General features: G+C 34.6%; 1 protein-coding gene and 1 long non-coding RNA gene across 5 annotated transcripts in view; one reads left to right on the top strand and one right to left on the bottom strand.

Moving 5' to 3' along the window:
* The first annotated feature begins 3,012 nt into the window (after positions 1 to 3,012).
* Positions 3,013 to 21,950, top strand: part of Ptprq (protein tyrosine phosphatase receptor type Q) — a 190,831-nt gene continuing 171,893 nt past the window's right edge. Inside the window, exons 1-8 of the mRNA XM_031349633.1 lie at positions 3,013 to 3,109; positions 3,489 to 3,600; positions 4,292 to 4,518; positions 6,881 to 6,950; positions 10,292 to 10,491; positions 11,565 to 11,814; positions 13,675 to 13,803; positions 16,125 to 16,271. Coding sequence (XP_031205493.1) covers positions 3,053 to 3,109; positions 3,489 to 3,600; positions 4,292 to 4,518; positions 6,881 to 6,950; positions 10,292 to 10,491; positions 11,565 to 11,814; positions 13,675 to 13,803; positions 16,125 to 16,271 — 1,192 coding nt within the window. The 5' untranslated portion in view covers positions 3,013 to 3,052. The remainder of the gene's footprint in view (positions 3,110 to 3,488; positions 3,601 to 4,291; positions 4,519 to 6,880; positions 6,951 to 10,291; positions 10,492 to 11,564; positions 11,815 to 13,674; positions 13,804 to 16,124; positions 16,272 to 21,950) is intronic.
* LOC116076055 overlaps positions 4,231 to 21,950 on the bottom strand; it is a 21,359-nt gene continuing 3,639 nt past the window's right edge. For 3 of the 4 annotated variants that reach the window (XR_004112789.1, XR_004112791.1, XR_004112790.1), the window contains exons 2-5: positions 17,054 to 17,145; positions 15,151 to 15,440; positions 7,842 to 7,944; positions 4,231 to 4,495 (exon numbers count right to left, since the gene is read on the bottom strand). This is a non-coding gene — a long non-coding RNA (uncharacterized LOC116076055). Of the gene's footprint in view, positions 4,496 to 7,841; positions 7,945 to 15,150; positions 15,441 to 17,049; positions 17,146 to 21,950 lie in introns of all 4 variants that reach the window. The other variant, XR_004112792.1, reaches the window with a different exon arrangement.

Here is a 21,950-nt window from a genome sequence, read left to right as displayed (position 1 = left end):
GAAGTTTTCTTCTATAATTTTGTTGAAGATGTTTACTGGCCCTTTGAGTTGGGAATCTTCACTCTTGTCTATGCCTATTATTCTTAGGTTTGGTCTTTTCATTGGGTCCCGGATTTCCTGAATGTTTTGGGTAAGGAGCCTTTTGCATTTTCCATTTTCACATAAACTCTTTCTTCCTTGAATCACTTTTTGTTAGTCCTCAGCTGTATACAGGCATACACTATCTTAATTGCCATTTTCCTCTATAATTTGAGACTTAGGTTGGGTTTGTGAACAGAATGACCTAGAAGAGATCCAGCAGATAATCACAACAAAATAATTTAATTACTAATTGTTTTTTCTCTGACCTTTAAAAATACTGTTTAGAATATTTATAAGTAGTAGGACTCATTAAATGGATGCCCAGAGAGTATCTGAATTGTTGAGAAAGTGTGTCCAATAAAAAAGAAAGTGTTACCAGGTGAAGGTATTGTAGGGAAGATAAACCTTTAAAAAATATTACCGTGCTTAAAATTTAGTTCACTGGATTAAGGTTTCTGATGTGAAACCTGATGATATGAATGTGATTCCCAGAACCAACTTTCTAGGAGGAAAGTACCGACTCTCAAAAGTTATCCTATGACCTCCACATGTGCACTGTGTCATACATGACCACCACCGTTCACTGTCTTCGTTACTTTTCTATTGCTATGAGGAAACACCAGCATGCAACTTACAAAATGGAGAGTTTATTTGGGCCTACAGTTTTCTGAGAGAGGAGATTCCATCATGACAGTGAAAACTGGAAACAGGAAGCTGGCATGAAATCAACAGAAAGCTCACATTTATTACCCCAAGGAGAAAGCAGAGAGTGTGCACCAGGACTGGAGAGTCTCTAAATTCTCAAAACTCTCCTCCAGTGACATGCTGCAGCTCCTAAGATTTTCCACATATGCCCCTAATTGGTGACCAAATATTGAAATGTCTAAGTCAATGGGGAACAGTTTTAATAAAATCACTGCACCACTACACACACACACACACACACACACATACACCACACACACACACACAGTAAATAAATAAGAAAAATACTGAAAAATTATATTATGATACTTTCAAATTTACATGAGTGTATAACACTATTTTTAAGAAGTCTACATTTTTAATTAATTATATCATTGTCAAATCATCTATAGGGGTGGGGTTTTGAAATGATAAATGGGATTTAGAATTCCTTCCAGACCCTGTCCTTTTGGGGTTGGATTGGGTCTGTATCAGGTGTGTTTGACAAGTTCTGCTTTATCACCTCTCTTGCTCTGCCAATATTGTTTGAAATCTGCTCTAATGGTAAGGCAAGGCACAAATATAACTCATTGGCAAGACATTGTGTGTGGAAGTTCTGGTTCATGATTATAGGCAGCAGAAATAAGAGTAAGCAAAGGTAGAATAATGTGACTGGAAGCAGAAATACAATTGGTACTCATCATTTAAAAACTAATTTTATTTCCAGTATGTAAACTAACTTTTAAAAAATACCTAAATATTAATCTGAAATGTGTGAATTTCTGTCACATTCTCCCCAGTTTTCTTCTGTGGGAAACTATCTAGTCAATCAAGTTTATATTGAATTTTAAAATGATTTTAATGTTCATATAGAAGGCAAACCCTAAAAAAAAAAAAACAAGCAAATTAACCAACAAGTTTTATAAACTAAGGAATATCCTAGGAGCAAAAATAAATTCATGTGTTAGCTCTTACAATAATATTTAAAAATTAAGAAAGCAAATGTCATCAAAGATACATTTTCTTCTTCCCTTCTTTCTTTCTTTCTTTTTTTCTTCCTTCCTTCCTTCCTTTCTTTCTTCTTTCTTTCTTTCTTTCTTTCTTTCTTTCTTTCTTTCTTTCTTTCTTTCTTTCTTTCTTTCTTTTGGCTTTTTGAGACAGGGTTTCTCTGTATAGTCCTGGCTCTCCTGGAACTCACTCTGTAGATCAGACTGGCCTCAAACTCAGAAATCCACCTGCCTCTGCCTCCCAAGTGCTGGGATTAAAGGTGTGCACCACCACTGCCCAGTGAAGATACACTTTCTTAACATCTGTGTATAAAAGTCACTTGGGAGTCACTTTTCTAACAATTTGATTATTTAAAAATGTGACTGTAGGCTCTTGAGTTTCAATTTTTTTGGACCATTTAAGGAAAAACAACTGTATTTGAACCTCTAATTTTCAGTATCAGAACTGGAAAACCCTGAAAACCATAAAGGCTTCACTATGTCTATACGACACTTTTCTCTGCCCTGGAGCCTGCCGTGAGCCGTGGGGAGAAGCTTCTAGTGGATCTTATTCCTGGCTGTGGCTTTGTTACTATCACAGATCTTGGAGGTGGAGAATATCAGGTATAGTTTTCATTCTTGCACTTGGCCAGCCTGCATGTATTTATATTTGGTCCTGACAGGAAATTCCTGTACAAAACTCCTAAACTATGAAAACTTTTTCCTTGAGAGGTTTTTGAAAGCATAAGATGTAGACAAAAGCATATCAATGTCAAACTAATGAGTGTAACTTTCAGCATCCTGGGGTTCTCCATCCCCCTCTCCCTCCCTCCCTCTCTCTCTCCCTCTCTCTCTCTCTCTCTCTCTCTCTCTCTTTCTCTCTCTCTCTGTCTCTCTGTCTCTGTCTCTGTCTCTGTCTCTGTCTCTGTCTCTGTCTCTCTCTCTCTCTCTCTGTCTCTGTCTCTCTGTCTCTGTCTCTCTGTCTCTGTCTCTGTCTCTCTCTCTCTCTGTCTCTCTCTGTCTCTGTCTCTCTGTCTCTGTCTCTGTCTCTGTCTCTCTCTCTCTCTCTCTCTCTCTCTCTCTCTGTGTGTGTGTGTGTGTGTGTGTGTGTGTGCACTGAATCTACAGCTATCCATCTAAGAGTTCATGAATAGTTTAACAAAGAAAGGGCAGAGCTATTGAGTAATCCAGGCTCATTAATTGTGTACTTGCCAGGAGGATCTGACTTTAAATCATTAATGCAGGCAACATTTCTCTCTAGAGCCATCAATGTGATTGTACTGCTAGAAAAAAATGTAATAATGATGGGTTTTCTTTTCTTTTTTCTTTTCCCTCTCATTGGAACTTCAGAGTCACAGGTAATGTATATGTTCTCTTAAAAATAAGGGACTACAGTAATAGGCTATAGATGCTTTGTTCTCTTAAAAATAAGGGACTACAGTAATAAGCTATAGACGCTTTGAAGACGTTAGTGTTTCTTTGTTGACAAAGAGCTGGCATAGGTCGAAATACTGATTTAGAGTCTGATAATAAAGGGTATTTTGTAAGCTCTCATCCTATTTTAGGTTAGTTAACAATTACATTATGTAACAAATTCATATTTTATAATGATATGCAAACTTTATTTTGCCATTTTGTACAGTTTATATAGAAAAGTGTTCACTTTGGAAATGATGCTAGATTTATTATTTTAACTCACTTTTCAGAAATAATGGATGTGTAACTTTGGCATTCTAGGTTGATGTTTCTGGTCCTTTGGATGGCACTGGGTATGCTATAACACTATCTTCAATTTCTGCCACAACCTATAGCTCACCTGTGAGTAGAACAATGGCAACAAATGTGTCAAGTGAGTCCCTGTTTTAACTTACTTTTAATTAAATGTATTTAGTCCTTGCCACTCTGGTGGACAGAAATATTTACATCGGCAGCGGTTGCTTTACATGTGTGAAATCAGTATAGAGTAATTGATATGAAATGGAAAGTTAAGAAAATGTTTACAATTTGTCTTCTGCTGGCAGTCTTGTTTGTTTCCCTTACTTTCAAAGAAAAAAGGTAATTATTTTTGTTTGTGAAGTGGATTAGAGAGTCTGTTAATGGTGTGACATTTGGATTATTGGAGTCAAGAAAACAAACTCACTATACTCCTGAAGGAAAAAATAAAACTGTTCTGTTTGTAAGGCTCTTTCTTGTTTTCTTCTTGCAGGTAAGCCCTGCATTAACAAAGCCTTTAAAAAACAAAAACAAAAACAAAAACAAAAAAACAAAAATCAAAAAAACGACTTGGCATCAAAATTATGTTTGACACGTACTGTTTTATAGCATTCCATTTTTTACATTCTTAGAAAAGAATGTTTGTGGTGTTACTGAAAAGAATTTATTAGTCTTTTTTTTGTTCAAAGCTGTAAGGAAAATAAATTCATACTAATTTCTGGGAACTTCAAAAGTTTACATTTATAAATATGTTTTTTTAATTTACTTGTTTTGGTGGAAATAGAATATTTATTTGATCATTTAATAACACGAATTTTTAAAAATAGAACCGGGACCTCCAGTCTTCCTCGCCGGGGAGAGAGTTGGCTCTGCTGGGATTCTTCTTTCATGGAACACTCCTCCCAACCCAAATGGAAGAATCATATCTTATGTCGTTAAATACAAGGAAGTGTGTCCATGGATGCAGACAACGTACACCCGAGCGAGAGCGAAGCCAGACAGTCTGGAGGTTCTTCTCACTAACCTGAACCCTGGAACAACATATGAGATTAAGGTAAATATTTTGGGAGTGGATACTGAGCATTGAAATAGTAAATCCATGAGGAAAGTGAGAGTTTCACCCGCCGTGTAAGTCTGCTAGTTGAGTGAGCTGAGCCAGTGAGGAGTGACAAGCTATCACGTGCTCAACACGAGAATGTCATATGCAAACATATATGCAAAGCCTGGTGAAGTCTTTTCTTCTCTATAGATAGATAAATGTTTATATAATATCCATTAAGAAAACCTTTAGCTTAATATCTTTCATGGAAAGCAAATTGAGCTTAAAGTAACTACTTTAGGTTTCAAAATGAAAATATTAAATGCCACTTATTTATTACTTTAAATGTTTTGCTGTGCAAGACAGAAGAACCCAGAGCCTCCTGCATGTTAGGCAAATGCTCAACCACTAATCTACATCCTTGAGTAAAATATTGCTCTTTAATCAGAATTAAACTAACTGGTATTTTATTTTTCTAACTCTGTTGCATTTGGATGTACATTCCTTAACTTTTGGATGATGGATTAAAAACTTTTGAAGCAACAGTTTTACTAAAAATAAACTCAATTCTGTTTCACTCAACAAAGGTTCACTGAGCCCTTATTATTTTGTGTTTCTAAAAGTGTGTGATACTTTACAACATTAAGTATTCACGATTTAATGTTTTATTTGAATACTAAATAAAGATGAACTTACACAAAGCAATGTTGTGCTGGATTAAATAGAAATGTTTGCAAAGAGGGAACAGCTATGACATTTGCACATGAAAAAGTAAGGAACAGAGTTATCTTCCTGGCTCCCTGCTGTTTTCCAACTTTAAAAGCACCCACATCTTTTCTTTCTCTTTAGGAAATGTCTGTCTATCTATCTATCTATCTATCTATCTATCTATCTATCTATCTATCTATCTATCTATCTATTTATTTATTGTGCTGTATGGGGACATGGATATCATGGTACAAGTGTCCATGTGTTAAGGTCAAAGGACAATTTATGGGAGTTGAGTTTTCCTTCCACCTCAAGGGTTCTAGAGCTCTAACTTGGGTTGTCAGGTTTGGGGCAAACACCCTTACCTTCTGAGCCATCTTGCCAGCTCTAACACATGCATTTGTTTCTTTGAGTCTTGAAAACGAGTGAGCATAGAGAAGAAAACTTGTAAAAGCTGATCTGTGGCCTAACTAACTGTGGAGGCCTTTCTTAATGATAAAACATTATAGGAGAGATTTTGCAAGAAGCGTTTTGACACCTATAAATTCCAAAACATATTTTCTACAAACATATGCATATTTAAGTTAATTGGTATCATAAAATATATACTCAGACATAATAAATAAATACTAAGGTTAATGTGATGTAAGAAATGATTGTTCAGAGAATGTCAACTTGCTCAGACTAGTTCTGCTTAGATCTCTTTTTATGAGTTTGCATTTTATTTCTCTGAATTCTCTTATTTCAGGCTTATTAAGAAGCCTCTAGCCTATGTCTCACCTCACACTTCATAAATCATGATGTGACATTTGCTCTCCTCAAATAAATGTTAGCCATTGGCGAATTCCAAGGGGGAATTTGGCATGGTGCATTTGATATCTTCAGTATAAGTAACACCTATGGGGAAAGCCTGTTAAGTGGTCTATGTATATTATTTCAGTTAGTCTTGGAAAAACCCTGTGACACAGGTAAATTATTATTCTCAGTCAAATATGGGGAAAACATGTGCCTTGGAAGAACTAAGCAAATTGCCTAAAGTTTTCCATCTGTGGAAGAACTATAAGATTGTAGGTCCCACTCACACATTTTGTAAAGGCTTAGGAGTTTCAAAGCCATTCACAGTGTCTGCTCCGCCTATTGAGTTGTATCACTAAATCATGCAAATAAAAAGTTGTTTGTGTGCCTGTTAAATTTTGATTTTGTACTCTTACATTGTTAATTGAGCATATTTATTTTTCACTTACACTTTTTCTGAGTACTCATGAGTCCAGTTATATAAAGTGTGAACGTTAAGGTCTGATGGCATTTGTATAGCCAGTCGTATGAGTAGTACATACAGTTGGTATAGACTGAGTTTTAGAACAAGTATTTCAACTGAATTCATGTTGTATTATTATTTCTTGTATTAACGTGGTCATGCCTACTGACTTCTCTCTCATCAAGTTTTTTTTTCTTCATCTAAAGGATATTGGCCATACTACTTTCTAGGTCAATTACATGAAATCCACCCTACACACACACATATTGCTTTCCAATTGGGGAATATTATAAGAATTACAGGAAAATCATTTTAGAACTTTCCTTGTGGTGAAGTGAACATTGTATTATTGAAAATACTGTGTATTTAGAAAGTAAAGAAATTGAACATAAAACCCCTGGTCTGTTTCAGGTTGCTGCTGAAAACAGTGCTGGCATTGGAGTGTTTAGTGACCCATTTCTTTTCCAAACTGCAGAAAGTGGTAATTTTCCTAAATTGTTAATTCTAAATTAATTTAATCATGAGTGCTTGCCATTTGAAAAATTAAAATGTCATAAAAATATGATGCAAAATGTATGAAATTATTGAGAATGGCCTTTGAATTCCTTTTAGTTATTTGAGATAGTAAAAGTACTTTGAAAAAAATTTTCTGTCTAAGTATCATCTTAGGGGCAGAACATTAGAAAGCACACACACACACACACACACATACACACATACACACACGCATGTGCATACATGCATATACACATCCACACACACATGCGCACAGGTGCACTCACACATATACATGCATGCATACACACACACATACACATATGCACACATGCACACAAATAGGATGAGAAAGCATCTATTATTATTTCAAGCAAACCACTCTGTTTTAATTTAACTTATTTATTTTAAAGAAAGTTCTTTCTCTGCAGCCTAGGCTAACCTTAAAGTCACTATGCCATTCATGTTGGTTTTAGACTTAGGACCTTCCTCATAGGTGTCCTGACTGCTGGGCTTACAAGTAGGTGCCATCATGGCCAATTTATAAGACACCTCTGTGGATATTTGGGTACATTAATGACTCATTCATAATTCTTCCCATGCATATATGTTCCTGAGACCATCTAGAGATGTAGGTCAGCTTTTTCCATGTAAGCTTATATCTCTTTTGCCATCAGCACCAGTGATGTAAGCATCTTGTGATGTCAGGCATGAAAATGCCAACTGATAATCAGCATATCAGTCTCTAAGACTCAGCCATCATCAATCCAGTTGATGCCTTTCCCTTCCTCCTATGACTGAGAGGAACTTTGATTTCATGCTCAGTTCCTTCAGTTCCTTCCTCCAAGTAATGTCTAAGTCTGCCAGCATCTCCTACCAGTACTGTTGTGAAGTGTATCCAGGGTCTTAACCCACTCTGCAAATCTTGCTGCTCGATGCATTTTCTTTTCCTCCTTAGATGACCAACCAGAACCTTGTAACTGATTAGAATCAAATGAATATAAAGAGAAATAGTTAATTAATAGTTTCTCCAATTAACAAATATTTATCATGGATCTTATGTTCTAATGAGAAAAGATAAATAAATATGTGAATTAGTATGCCAGGTACATTATAAGACTATACAATGTCTATGATTGTTTTTCTATTATGGATGTTATATATGTCGAAGTAAAATTCTCCAAATTGCTCAGTGTAATTAGGCATGGGTCCTGGTATATCAAGAGGATACAATAGTCAGTGTAGAAAAAAATGTGTAGAACATTCAGTAATTAAATCACTGGTTTAAGATATGTTAAATTCTACACATTGAATGTGTAATTATCAAATGAGAAGAAATTTGTTTTCTGCTGGAAAAAAGTAGTATTAAGAGAAATATATACAAAATAATCAGTGAAACCGAGCTGAATGAATAATATTCTGTCCACCAACATTAAAACCCAGGGAACTTAACTCTCTAGGGAACTTTCTTTATTTCATATAAATATATAATTTATTTCAGATTTAAATATTAAAGTGACAACTTATATCTCAGTGTCTGAATAGGAATGAAGCAAACAAAACATAACAAAACAAACCAAAAACCCAAAACACCACCACCCAAACCAACCAATCAACTACAACACCAAAAACAAAAACAAAAACTGTGTGTGTGCCGGTGAAAAAAATCTTGATATGTAAGACTTTTGGTATTTTATAGTAAACCTATAGTTGGATCAAGGTGTATGGATTCTCTGTATAGATAATCTACAAATAATGGCATGCTGACATATAGAATTTAGAAGAAGAATATTTAAATAGAGGAGTCAGGAGGATTTAACATTTTGTTATTTAATTAATGCTTATGGCTTTCTGTTTTGGAAGCCAAGCTTCAGAATGTTACAAAAAGGGGGTAAACTTATAAATTCGTTGGATTTCATCAATTTTTTACAACTCTATCTATCTATCTATCTATCTATCTATCTACCTACCTACCTACCTACCTACCTACCTACCTACCTATTGGCTTTTGGAGAAAATGATTCTCTGTGTAACCTTAGTTGTCATGGAACTCACACTGTAGACTAAGCTCACTTGAAATCAGAAATCTGCCTGCCTCTGCCTCCAGTGCTGGGCTTAAAGGAAATACCCCTACTCCTGCTCTTTACAACTCTTTTAAGGACCAGCTGGAAATGTGTCTATGTGCAATCTGCCATTGGTATATGAATATTTAAGAATACTCTTATCATTACAATGAGAAAAATTTAAAAAGGATTAATATTCACAAAAGAAATAATTTTATAGTTGCACAGTATAACATATTTAACAATCTTAGCCCCTTTGTTTTATTGTATTTCATATACTCCAAATAAATTAAATATTGAATTTTGAACAAATTTTTCAACTTTATTTTATCAATTCTCCTTAAGAAAATTTTCCACTTATTATATTATTCTCAGTAACTGTGGTAACTTACTTTTGTCATTAAAATGCATTTGGCTTATAATTTCTCCATTCTCATTGTCTAATTTGTATTGAATATTTCTTCTTAGGACCTAAGTTCTTGAATATTTCTTTTACAAAACAGAATTTGGTGTGTTTAGGCACAATGAAAATTCTAACCTTTTAATATCTTAATACTATTCACCATTTTTATTAGATGTAATCTTACCTCAAGCATTTTTGTTTTATTCTACCATCTGAAAGATCTTCATTATTTATTTGCATACCTATTTTATCTGCACAACCTCTCATTCTGATGTAATATGGTTATCACAGAAACTAAACATTGAGATTATCATTATAGATAATAATTGATAGTAAGAAATTTGGCAAAAATATATATAAAACTCAAAATACAAAAATCATGAACTATTAACAAGTTATCTATCTATTTGATGTTAGGCACTAGATATTTATGAAATTTTTGGTTATGAATTTTGTGTATTTTGGCTCCTATTTTGAATTTATTATTTTTCCAACTTCTACAGTGCCTATATAATTCCAAAGTATTTAAGGAAGTAGAGTTTTAGCTCATACTTGGTTTTTTATTTATAAAAAAACTATTGATCTAGTAGTTTCATGTGTATTTTAAGTGCTCATTGAATGAATAGATGTGATGGACCAGTAATTCTGAAATATGTACATATCATTCATCACATTTTTAAAGCATTTTAAGGAGAAATACACACATATACACATATATACATGGTTAGAAAGTTGATATTTTTCAAGATATTGCATATTTCATTTTACATAAGGTGGAAATTTGATATAGCTGAAGAACATAAGCAGCATTTTAAATTTTACAACAGTTTCCCCCTTCCTCCACCTCATTCCTATTTCCAGCTCCAGGTAAAGTGGTTAACCTCACAGTGGAAGCTCTCAACTATTCTGCAGTAAATTTGATTTGGTATTTACCTCGGCAACCAAATGGCAAAATCACCAGCTTCAAGATCAGTGTCAAACATGCCAGAAGTGGCATAGTGGTGAAGGATGTCTCCATCAAAGTCGAGGACCTTCTGTCTGGGAAATTACCTGAATGTAATGTGAGTGCGGTGTAACACACGTCACACATCAAAATTTTTATTTGGTTTACATCTTCAGGTTTTCATAGCTTGAAAAGTTATACTCTTGGGCTATAGCATCATGCTATGTTAAACTGACTGTATTTCAGGGGTACGAATTACAGACGGGAAGAGAATATCTCTAGGCATATTGCAAAAGACTTCATTAATGGGGCAGCATTGGTTTGACAGTGGAGAAAGGAGAGGTGAGAATAGACTATGTGGTAGACTGGGTGTTCCAGTTGGGAGGACATTTTATAAGTTGGCAAGGTATAGGGGCCATAAGTCCGTGTGTCATAGAGGAAAGTACCTGTCGGGGAATATATAGTCAATGTTAGATTAAACCAGTGGGCTGCCTGATGGCATATCTTTGTGAAAAGATTGCCATTTTTGTCATTCATATGAAACCTTCAAAGATACTATGTTATTTTTCCATATCCTGCTTTCCTAAGTTAATTTTGGGATATTTTTTATCATGTTATTATTGATGGAGAAATAGCCAAACAATGTTATTTTGTTTTAAATAGTTTAGTGAATTCTAAAAATCTTCTGCTTCCAGTTAAGATCCATTTGAATACACACACATGTACATGCATATACACACTAATATCTGGAAAGGTAAATTTTTTGTTTTTGTTTTGTCTTACTTAAGTACTTATGATTTAAAAATGATAGGAACAGTTAAGAACACAGATTGAAATTGTCTTAGGGTTTTTGCTCTATTGGGTTGATATAAATTTTAAAAGTTCTTATTGATGATTTAGCTGATAGCTTATCTCCATTTTATCCTACTTTAAACTCTATGTAGGATTTCAAGATTGAAGTATAATGAATACAATAGATATATCCTGTCCTAATATAATAGACATTAGCATCAGTCCTAATGTTATAGACATTAAAAATTTATTCATTTCTTATAAAAATTAATTTGCTAAATTTTTCACACACATTAAGAAATAATATTTATATTAGAAGGAAAATAAATGGGTAGTGTTCTTATGTTTACCTACAAATAGCATGTGAGTCCTCCTACTGTGTTTTCTTTCCCTTACTAGGAGAACAGTGAATCTTTTCTGTGGAGTACTACTAGCCCCTCTCCAACCCTTGGTAGAGTTACACCTCCACTTCGTACTACACATTTATCCAGCACATTGGCACGGAATAAGATCAGCTCTGTGTGGAAAGAGCCCATCAGTTTTGTGGTGACTCACTTGAGACCTTACACAACGTATCTCTTTGAAGTTTCAGCCGTTACGACTGAAGCAGGATATATTGACAGTACCATTGTTAGGACACCAGAATCAGGTATGGCTTGATTTTGTTAGAAAAAGAGAAAATGACATGAAGTTATTTATAGAATAATCTTTCATTCTGTCCATAGAGTATTTTGTTGTGGTTAATCTTTCATTCCTTTAAGTAACTCTTTCTAACATAATAGATAATAGGTATCCACTAGGAATATCTTTGATGCTAAACTAAACATCTAAAAGAAAAAAGACATATAGAGAGGGGATTCTTCAGATAGTATGAATGACACTTAGCAATTCATGACCTCTATAATTTTTCTAAATGTCTGTTTTTCCAACAAAATTTAATTACCTATAATCTTTCTCACTGACATTGTTATTATCAGAGCTACAAGATACTACCTGAAACAGCACAGCTAGTATTGATTAATATTTCAGTATCAATAACTACTCATATCTTTATGAACAGCATTTCTCCCCTTGACACATCAGGTGCATACTAAGTTCATAATATCAATACTAATCTGTAACCTTATGTTAGTATCCACATAAATACATTTATAAAATAAACTATACTTAGAAATACAGACTGTCAATTGACCTTTTGTGCTTTGAGATTTTAGGACTGAAGGACTGCGATTATTCATCATTATTACCATTAACCTTTAAGAGGTCATATTCCTAAAGATTTATTTGTTTATTTTATGTATGTAAAGAGCTCTATCTTCATGTACACCTGCATGCCAGAAAAGGGCATCAGGTCATATTATAGATGGTTGTGAGTCACCATGTGGTTGAGGGAATTTAACTGAGGAACTCTAGAAGAGCAGTCATTGCTTAACCACTGATTTATCTCCCCCCAAAAGGTCATATTTCTAAGTATAATTTATTTATACATGTGTTTATGTAGATACTAACATATAATGTGACAGATTAGTATTGCTTAATGAACTTTGCATGCACCTGATATTTCAATATACATAATAATACCATATTATATATATATATACACACACACACACACACATATATATATATATATATAGAGAGAGAGAGAGAGAGAGAGAGAGAGAGAGACAGATAGACAGACAGACAGAGAGAAAGAGAGAGGATATAAAAATTATATGTAAAGTAGTTTTACTAAAGAACATTATCTTTTTCCCAGAGGCATATATGTCAGGTTCTATTATTTTCTTTCACATGTTAGTATGAAACTATTATTTTCTTGACTTAAATAACTATATTTAAATCTTTGTAATGATAATTACTTTTCTATCCCCTATTCAATACGAAGTCACTTCATGTAAATTATATACAATGAAAGTTATTGGACAAGAACTTTGAGTAAATATTCAGTGCCATTTATTTCAATAAAACAAACTAATGCATACAAACACCTTTAATATGTTTCAAAATTTAAACATATTATTAGTTATTAGTTTTTATCTTTCCAGTATTCTATTAAAATCTTCTGTCCATACATTATATATTTCTTCTTGGAACAAAGACAAATATTGATATTAAAACGTAAAAGTTTGACCTTCCCACCTGTATGTCCACCAGAGAAAATGTGTTTCTCAAGCCAAATAGCCAATTGGTTGAAAATATATATATACTGAATATAGGTATTATATGTTATATATGACTATACATAAGTTATGTGCATATAGGTACATTAAGACCATATGACATTGGCAAGAATTATAATAATTTGTAGAATAAAGACAACTGCACTATCAGATATAATACTAGTACATTAGAAAACTGTCAAAAGAGATATGTTTTATTCAAATTGTTTAGTTCTAGACTATTTTGTTTTTTTTCCATGATAAACATCATTTGTTTTTGTGCATCATATATTATTTGTTTTTAATATATTACATATATTACATATTCACTTTCCCTATAATAATTTCAGTGCCTGAAGGACCACCCCAAAACTGTATAACAGGCAATGTCACAGGAAAGGCCTTTTCAATTTCATGGGACCCACCAACAATTGTCACAGGAAAGTTTAATTACAGAGTTGAATTATATGGGCCATCAGGTAAGACTCAGTTAATTTTGCTTTTACTTTTTAGAAGAAATCTATTAAATACATGGATTATTTCTAACTCTGAAAAGAAATGAGCTCCTGAGAAGACCCTAAAGTGATATAAATAATAGATTAATGAGGAAATCAAGTTCTTTAGATCTTCTGTATTAAACCACAAATGAGTGTAAGGATGTTCAATGCTATTCTTCTGAGGGCTTTAATTCAGAGCAGACATCAGAGGCATAGCTTTTCCATTGCCATTTGTCTATGACTCACATGAAGATAAAATAATAGGCAAGAGAACATTAAGTTTAGACTGTGACAAATCGGTTTCCATTTAGATCAAACCATCATCAACTTATAATCATCAGAGCTCTCTGCCTATCCTCTGTGCAAAGTTATTGTGAGCCTAAGTCTGCTGTGAAAAGGTTATTTGAAGTGCTGCTGGTGGCCTTAAAAGGTAACAAATTCTCCAACTTATGAACAAGCAGATTTGAGCATCCTCTTGTCAGAGGTTAACTGGAGGAGTCTTATATTCTACAGGAAATAAATGATCAGTTTTTGTTTTTTGTTTTGTTTTGCTTTTACTGAATATGAGATCCCATAGTTACTGTCAAAGTTTAATTCAAACAATGTTCAAATAATGTAAATTGTCATACTGTTCTTTATTTGAAAGCACTGAAAAAAATCCCTTAAAATTTGCAAATCCTCTCTTTGTGAAATGTCTGTGGTAGGCATCATGTGAGTAGACTCATTTCTAAGTAACTTTTGCTTCTGAAAATCTGAAATACGAGAAGGTCCTATGCCCAAGTGCAAGCACCACACACACACACATACACACACACACACACACACACACACACACATCACGACCACACACTCACACACTTGCACACATCTTTTCTATTAGATATTATGTTTCAACTCTTAGATAATATGTACCTTCTTTTAATCAGATGCTTGAATATTAAAACATGCAAATGAGAGGGAAGGAGGGCTGGGAGTAAGCAGGGTTGAAAATTACATTTTTATTAGAAATAATAAATATTAGTAGGTTTCTAAAAGTGAGAAAAAGAAGGAAAGCTGACATAAGCTTTGTTGAAAAGTTGCTTCTGGTGGTAGTAGAGGTAAGGTCTTTTTCCTAAATATAGGAACTGGATTAACTTACAAATATAATTTGTCTATAGTAAGGCAGCGTCCTGCTAGAGGGAGTGTTCAGGTAGACAATTTCTTACTGATCTAAGTATTTCAGTGTAATGAGAAACAAGACCATTACCTAAGGCTGAGGAGGGGGCAGGAGGTTTTGAAAGTCTGAAGAGAAAGCATTGAGTCAATCACTGAGAAAGCAAGTCTACTTACCTATGGAAGCTGAGAAAATGTAAGACTCCAGTTTAAGCCTCATTTTGAATGTGGTCAGGGGTCAACATCATGGAAGTTGGAAGCCATGGCTTTTCTCTTCCTCCATCAGCAAGAGCAGTTTTAGAACATTGAAGGTTTATGTGAGACAATTGCTCCTGGCAATGGCATTGAGTGGATAAAAAGCGGGCATCAGTGGTGAGAGTCCAAACAAGGTTAAAAACACAGCCAGCTGTAAGATCCTTTGAAGGGTAGATCTAGTCAAAGTAATGTTGCCTCAGCTCCTAGAGTAACTGGAGTTCAGATAAAAACACGTGCAGAAGACGTATGAAAGTCAGATAATGCAATTTGTGTAGCTATTGGTAATGATAATAATTATGATCAGAAATTTAACAAGTTTTTATAATTTAATTTTTATCTGTGAGGCCAATAAAATCACCATACACTAAAATGGTAGTAATTCATCATATGCAGGATGAATGTGAGTAGCCCTAGGCTGGTGGACATAAGCTTGAAGACTAAGGACTTTATGTAAGGAGTCAGGAAAATAATGCTCTCTGACCCTCCTGGGTCAACCTCCAGGCTCCGAGATCTTGAATTATATACACACTTTCATGCTCAACATCATTGTATACTGTGGATCTTACCCAGGGCATTGTGTGTTAGGCAAAGAGTATCCCAAATGAACTATATATCTCACTTCTGTTTCCCATTTAAGTATATTAAAATTAAAATAGCAACTCAACAGGACTCTTTAACATAAGAAAAGTTATTTAAAGCACCCGAAGATCTCCATGTTGTTTCTACTGCTTAAATCTGTATCAAACTAAAGCAAATATTTCAAATACATTCATACATAATAACAACATTTTTGTTTAATGATTTGGTTATTGTCCTTGCTTCTAAACATGATATGAAATGATTATGTATTTCATAAAATACCCATAAAACCTATGGGTCTGTTCTGTTATTTGCAGGGAGGATTTTGGATAATAGTACAAAAGACCTTCGGTTTGTGTTTACCCATCTCACACCATTCACAATGTATGATGTCTATGTTGCTGCAGAGACTAGTGCTGGGGTTGGACCCAAGTCAAATCTTTCAGTATTCACTCCCCCAGATGGTAAGAACTTTCTCCTTTATAGGCTTAATGCGATAATTTTGAAATGCTTGTGAATATTATTGAGTTGGTAAAATGTAATTTTAAGGAGGAATTTGGTTTCTTAGATCCCATTATTTTCCTTGTTAAGTTACTACCTACTTTATTCTGAGCCTGTGTTCTCTAGCACATCAGACCTGCAGCATGCTTCATAAAGGAAAGGACCCAAGAGCAGGGAGGACTTGAGAAGACTGTGTTCACTGTGGCAGAGAGTCATGGTGCTTTTGAGCAAAACACCAAGAAGTCTTAAATGACTAACACTCATTTAATACTGCTTAACTATAGTATTCAACACACAGGCAATAGTTTGACTGCATTATTAAACAAACATTGAATGTGTTTTCTCACATAAGTCATTTCCAGAGAAATCCCTGTTTCTACCACCCAGAAAAATATATTTTGATGAGGTGTTTTCTGAACTGGTAAGGCTTCCTGGTGGGGAACAAAATAAAGTTCTCAGAACTTTCAGAACATTTAAAATAATATATCTTAAGAAATTACAATAAGTATGCTTATTAAGCATCAATATTTTGGGTGAAACCTATTGCTAGAGTATTATTTGCATTTTCCTGGTTTACTCTAAACTTGCTCAATGGCTTCATTGCTGTTTAGATAAAATTATTAGCATATAAGCCACCATGTTTCAGAATAAACTAACACTAGACAAAGTTTCCAGAGTTTGTATGGTAGCTAACATACAATAACTGAGAATTTATATAAACAAATATGTGCATACACCTACCTACCCAATTCAGTTGGACATTCATTCCTTCCATTATCACTTGTGAATTAGACCATTAGAGGGCAGCAACCATCAGGAAATTTTATCTATCTGTCCCTTTAAAGAGAAAAAAAATGAAACCTCAATACTGTTGTTCAACAACTGTCCAAAACATTAAGTTTATCTATTTCAAGTGAAAATATATGTGTATACATATATGTTATACATATGTGTAATTTGAATAAGTAGATTAAAATGTGAATGTGTACACATGAGGGAAAGGATTTCATTTATTGATGTTGAGATTTTAATGTCTTGCCTCATGCAAAGAGCCTTTGCTTTGTGTGATTTCCCTAAAGTTTTCTCTAATTTATTCTAAAATGTGCTTTTGAGCATTTCCCATAATGCTAAATGCATTTTTGACTGACTACAAAACACGGCAGAGGTTTTCTTAAAGAACTCCTTGACCCACTATTGTCCCACTATTGTTCTTAAACATTGATTTATTTGGTATATGTGTGCTTGTGTGTGTGTGTGTGTGTGTGTGTGTGTGTGTGTGTGTGTGCTGCCTGCCTCTGTACCAAGGGGTATGTGTAAAGATGATCAGAGAACAACTTTCAGGTGTGGGCTCTGGCGCTTTCTGTTTGCCTTTGGTCTGGGATCAGTCTCAGGTGATCCTGCTTATTGGTAAGTGCTTTTACCCCCTGAGCCATTTGGCCAACCGTATTTCTAGTCTTATTACACAATTCAATGCATTTCAAACTTTTGCCTGCTTTCAAGTCTGTCTTAGGGGCTTTAAAACTTAGTCTATAATTTTAGATAATTGTCTGGGCAGGGATGTAGGTCAGTGTCAGAGAGCAAACTTAGCATGTGTTAGGTACTAGGTTCAATCTGCAGCATGGAAATAAAGCAAAGCACATAAAAATATTGTTTCTTATTATTGATCTTGCTCTCCAGTATTTGACTAAGATAAAGAATTAGATGACATGTTGCAACCAACAATACTATCTTGCCTAGATTGGTTGTCCCTTAAAACATATTTCCCTTCATTTAGTCATTTCTTATTCAGCAAATGAATAGACTCCTAAGCACCCTCATGTAGATTTTTTTTTAAATGGGCTGTGTTGTACACCAAATTATCTTGAATAGATGACTCTTTTTGTTGAATATGAAAAGCAATTTGTCCTGCATTTTATCCTACTATCTCCTTCAGCTGCTTATCTCAGAGACTGCACTCTGGAGGCTATGAGAGGTAGCCACTGACTATAGGGAGGCACGCCAAAGACTGGAAAGGCAAGAGTCTTACCTGCTCAAGTCCACCTTCCTTCATGGGGCTCCATGACCATTCCTTCAGCTGAAGGAAGGGCTTTCATGTAATGTTTTAGGAGCTGCAGAATGTTTCACCTTCTGACATTATTAGTTAATCCTGCTCCCAATAGATAAAATTGTACCATAAAAGACTACTGAAACTAGCCAGGTATGATGACACTTGCCTTTAATCCCAGCACTCAGGAGGCAGAAGTAGGCAGATCTTTGTGAGTTTGAGGCCAGCCTGATCTTCAGAGCAAGTTCCAGGACAGTCAGGGCTGTTACACAGATAAAAACCAAGAAAAAAAAATCCTGGAACTGCACGAGGCAATGAATTAGCTCACTGCATTAGCTACAGTCAAGTAAAATTTGACATCTGAATTTTATTCTCTATCATTTTTATAATAAAAAAGTGTGCTGTATTTTAATTAACATTACTTATCCACTGCCTCATATCTTAAGCATATTTAATGTTCTGTTTTAAAATAATTAGAATTAGCTTACTTCTCCTAAATTGTCACCGTTAGAGATAACTAGGGTTCTTACCAATGTTCAAGTATTCATAGATGAATGCTTGGTTGACCTCTTACAGAGAATGGTGTACCTATCGCACCCCAGCGTGGTTGATTTCATTAACATGGACTCTCAAGACCCATAGTCGATTTGTTTATCAAAAAACGTATGCTATTACTGTACTCATTGTCCAGGATCTATACCTAAGTTTGTTATACACACATCACTCCGATTTTACTGAGCACTTATCGACTTAGGCCTGAAGAGAGACGATGGAGGGGAAATGGTCATTTAGTAACAGCCAATATCATGTAACTATTGGCAAATTATACAGAGTCTTGTCACTTTGTCTTTTTCATGAATCTTAGTAGGTTTTAATTTTAAGGTTCACTCCAAGCTTTTTAAATAAAAGTTTGTTTTGACCTGATGTAACTATGGAGAAAACTTTCCTCATGTATTTTCTTTGCTACAATAGGATCATCCCATTTCATTTCTTCTAGTAGCTTTTCTTCTAAAACCTTCAAATGATCCAGAATTTACCTATATTAATTTTGTGCCTTTTTGTTCATAAAACTTACAAATACGTTGCCTTGAAAATGACTCAGTCTCTGCTGCTAACTCCTTCAGAATTGATTCTGCACTGTGAATAATTGCCCTGTGTGCTTCGTTTTCTTTAATTTTGTATCGATCTTAAAAGGATCAACCTAATCCACGCATCTCTGGTTTCTCTGTGAGAGTGTGTGGGATACAAGATAAGTGTCTCTCTAAAGAGCAAAGATGGTGCTGTCTGCTCCATGTCCTTCATCCACTAAGTATTTTGTAGTCTGAAGAAAAAAAAGCAGCCCCTTAATCTTTACTTGAATTACAATAGGATGCATTGGTGTCATGATGTAGCTTTTAAGTTTTGTTGATGAATATACATAAAATTGTCTGCTCTTACTCATAATGTGGCTCACATATTAAGAGGTAGTAATAATCCTTTTGCATTTTTCTATGGTGTTGATAGATTTGAGGTGTTCCTACTATGCTTTCCAAAAGAAGGAGAGACCATTCATTTGTATTTCAAGTAGAAGACTTATGGCCTGATTAAATAAAAAGTTCAGTTGTGAATTATACATTAATTTAAATGAATGGAAAAATGTCTGATCTCTTCTGTGATTTATATTACACAATGCTGTCTATGGTCTTTGACACAGAGCAATGCCAAAATAGTGTGTAGAAGAAGGCAAAGAGAGGTTTTGCTGTGTCTTTTGCTCTGTTTATAGGTTTTCTATCCTTGGATAGAAAACTGAGGTGAACACATTAATAGCAACATAAGAAACAATAACTTTAGTAAGATACAACTTTTATGAGAGGTAAACTGTTGGAGGAGAGGGTTATCTACCTCTTTCTTCCTCATGTTTTCAGGTGCTTAGAATAATAACAAGTGCATTCAGGGGTGTTGAGTGACTGGTGGAGCATGAGGTCCTACCCCAGAAATATTTTCCTAACATCTTTCTTAGATCAAATTTTATGCTTTCCTCAGATGGGAACATCAGTGTGGAGAAGAGTCTGAAAAGATATCCTCCATTACAGACTCAAAATTGTAGTGAATGACCTTGGGCTTCCCTCCCACTTTCACTTACAACTTTTTTCCAAGCTACATACTGGAATCTTAACCACCAGGATTCAGTCATAAAGTAGCCAATAAGTACCTAGAAATATTTATATTTTTACATCGTCTAGGTGATTTCTGTACTGATAACTTCATGGAGACAAAGAAAAAGAATCGATTGGGAGCAAAGTCGACATAGTTATAGCATACTGTGTGTTTGAATTAGATATGAATATATTCTCTGATAATAATACTTTAGAAGTTATTGTTTTCAACTTCTATTATTTTAGAAAGTCCTTCTCTGTTTCTTCCTACAATAGTGTGGCTCTCTTCTAACTGAAATTTGATAGCCTTAGCCCACTGTGCAATGGCTAAATGAAATGAAATTAATGTACTATTCTATCTTGACCATAAAGGGAGATGTTTTCATATCATATTTTCTCATTCTTGAACTTGTAGCTTAGAAGTTCTTTTGATTTGGGATCCTTCTAGTAACCTTATTGGAGGTGAGGAAAAGATAAAAATCTTGTATCCTATAGGTGAGGAAGAGGGGGCTCTCAGGTTACTGGCAAACATGATGAAATGCTCAGCTTTATTTACCCTTGGTTCCTTGTCTTCATGGTACTGGGTTGTCTAGATCTCACTCTTGGCCACTTTATACATAAATCTTGTTTTGACTACTCTGTGCTTTACATAAACAGTTGTTTGCTTTTCCTATTTTTCCCCCACTACAAACAGTGAAGACATCTAAAAGTTGGTCTCACATGGTTAACTTGTAAACTCAGCAGACACACTTCAATTGAGTCTTCACAGGAGTTCATTTACTACGTTAAGAGACAGTCGATTGCACGTGCCAGCTACATTTCATTGTATCCTGAGTGAGCCGGATACTGGTTTTGCGTATGTTGTTATAATTTTTGTAAAGACTTCAAGGTTTTGACTAGGCATTAATTATTTATAAAGAGCTTCTCTGGGAAGATTGTTATTGTTGTTGTGGGAGCTGTTGAAAGCCTGCACTTGCCATGCTGTGACTTTAGAGGGCAGGGAACAATACTCAGGACTCTATTTCTTCTTTCCTTTCATCACGAGTTCTGTGGATCCATCTGTGGATCCAGCTGAGATGCTCAAGTTCAGGTTGTCTGGCTTGAAGGCAAGTGCTTTTAACTCCCCCTGCCTCGCCCGAGCATCTCTCAAGTCCAGAAATTATTTCAGCAATGTGGTCTGATCGAACAGTGTGACTACTTTTTCCTTGGGGAATATGATTCCATGTTATCCTGTTCCTCATAGCTTGAGAAGAATGCACATACAATTAGTTTTAAATTTCCAAGAATTGAAGGAATCTTTTTGCCACAGTTAATTTTTAATATGTTATTAACTATTCTAGTAAATTTCCTCAAAGCTATTTATACATCTAGTATCATGGGCTAAGGACTTAGGGAGTATTTTGCATTTGAAAATGTATTTACTCTTTCTAATTCTATTTTAAAATACTTTTTTTTTTTTTTTT

This window comes from Mastomys coucha, unplaced genomic scaffold (assembly GCF_008632895.1).
Source record: "Mastomys coucha isolate ucsf_1 unplaced genomic scaffold, UCSF_Mcou_1 pScaffold4, whole genome shotgun sequence".
Lineage (NCBI taxonomy): Eukaryota > Metazoa > Chordata > Mammalia > Rodentia > Muridae > Mastomys > Mastomys coucha.
The sequence above is the reverse complement of the archived record's forward strand: the minus strand, read 5'-3'. Positions and strand labels throughout refer to the sequence as shown.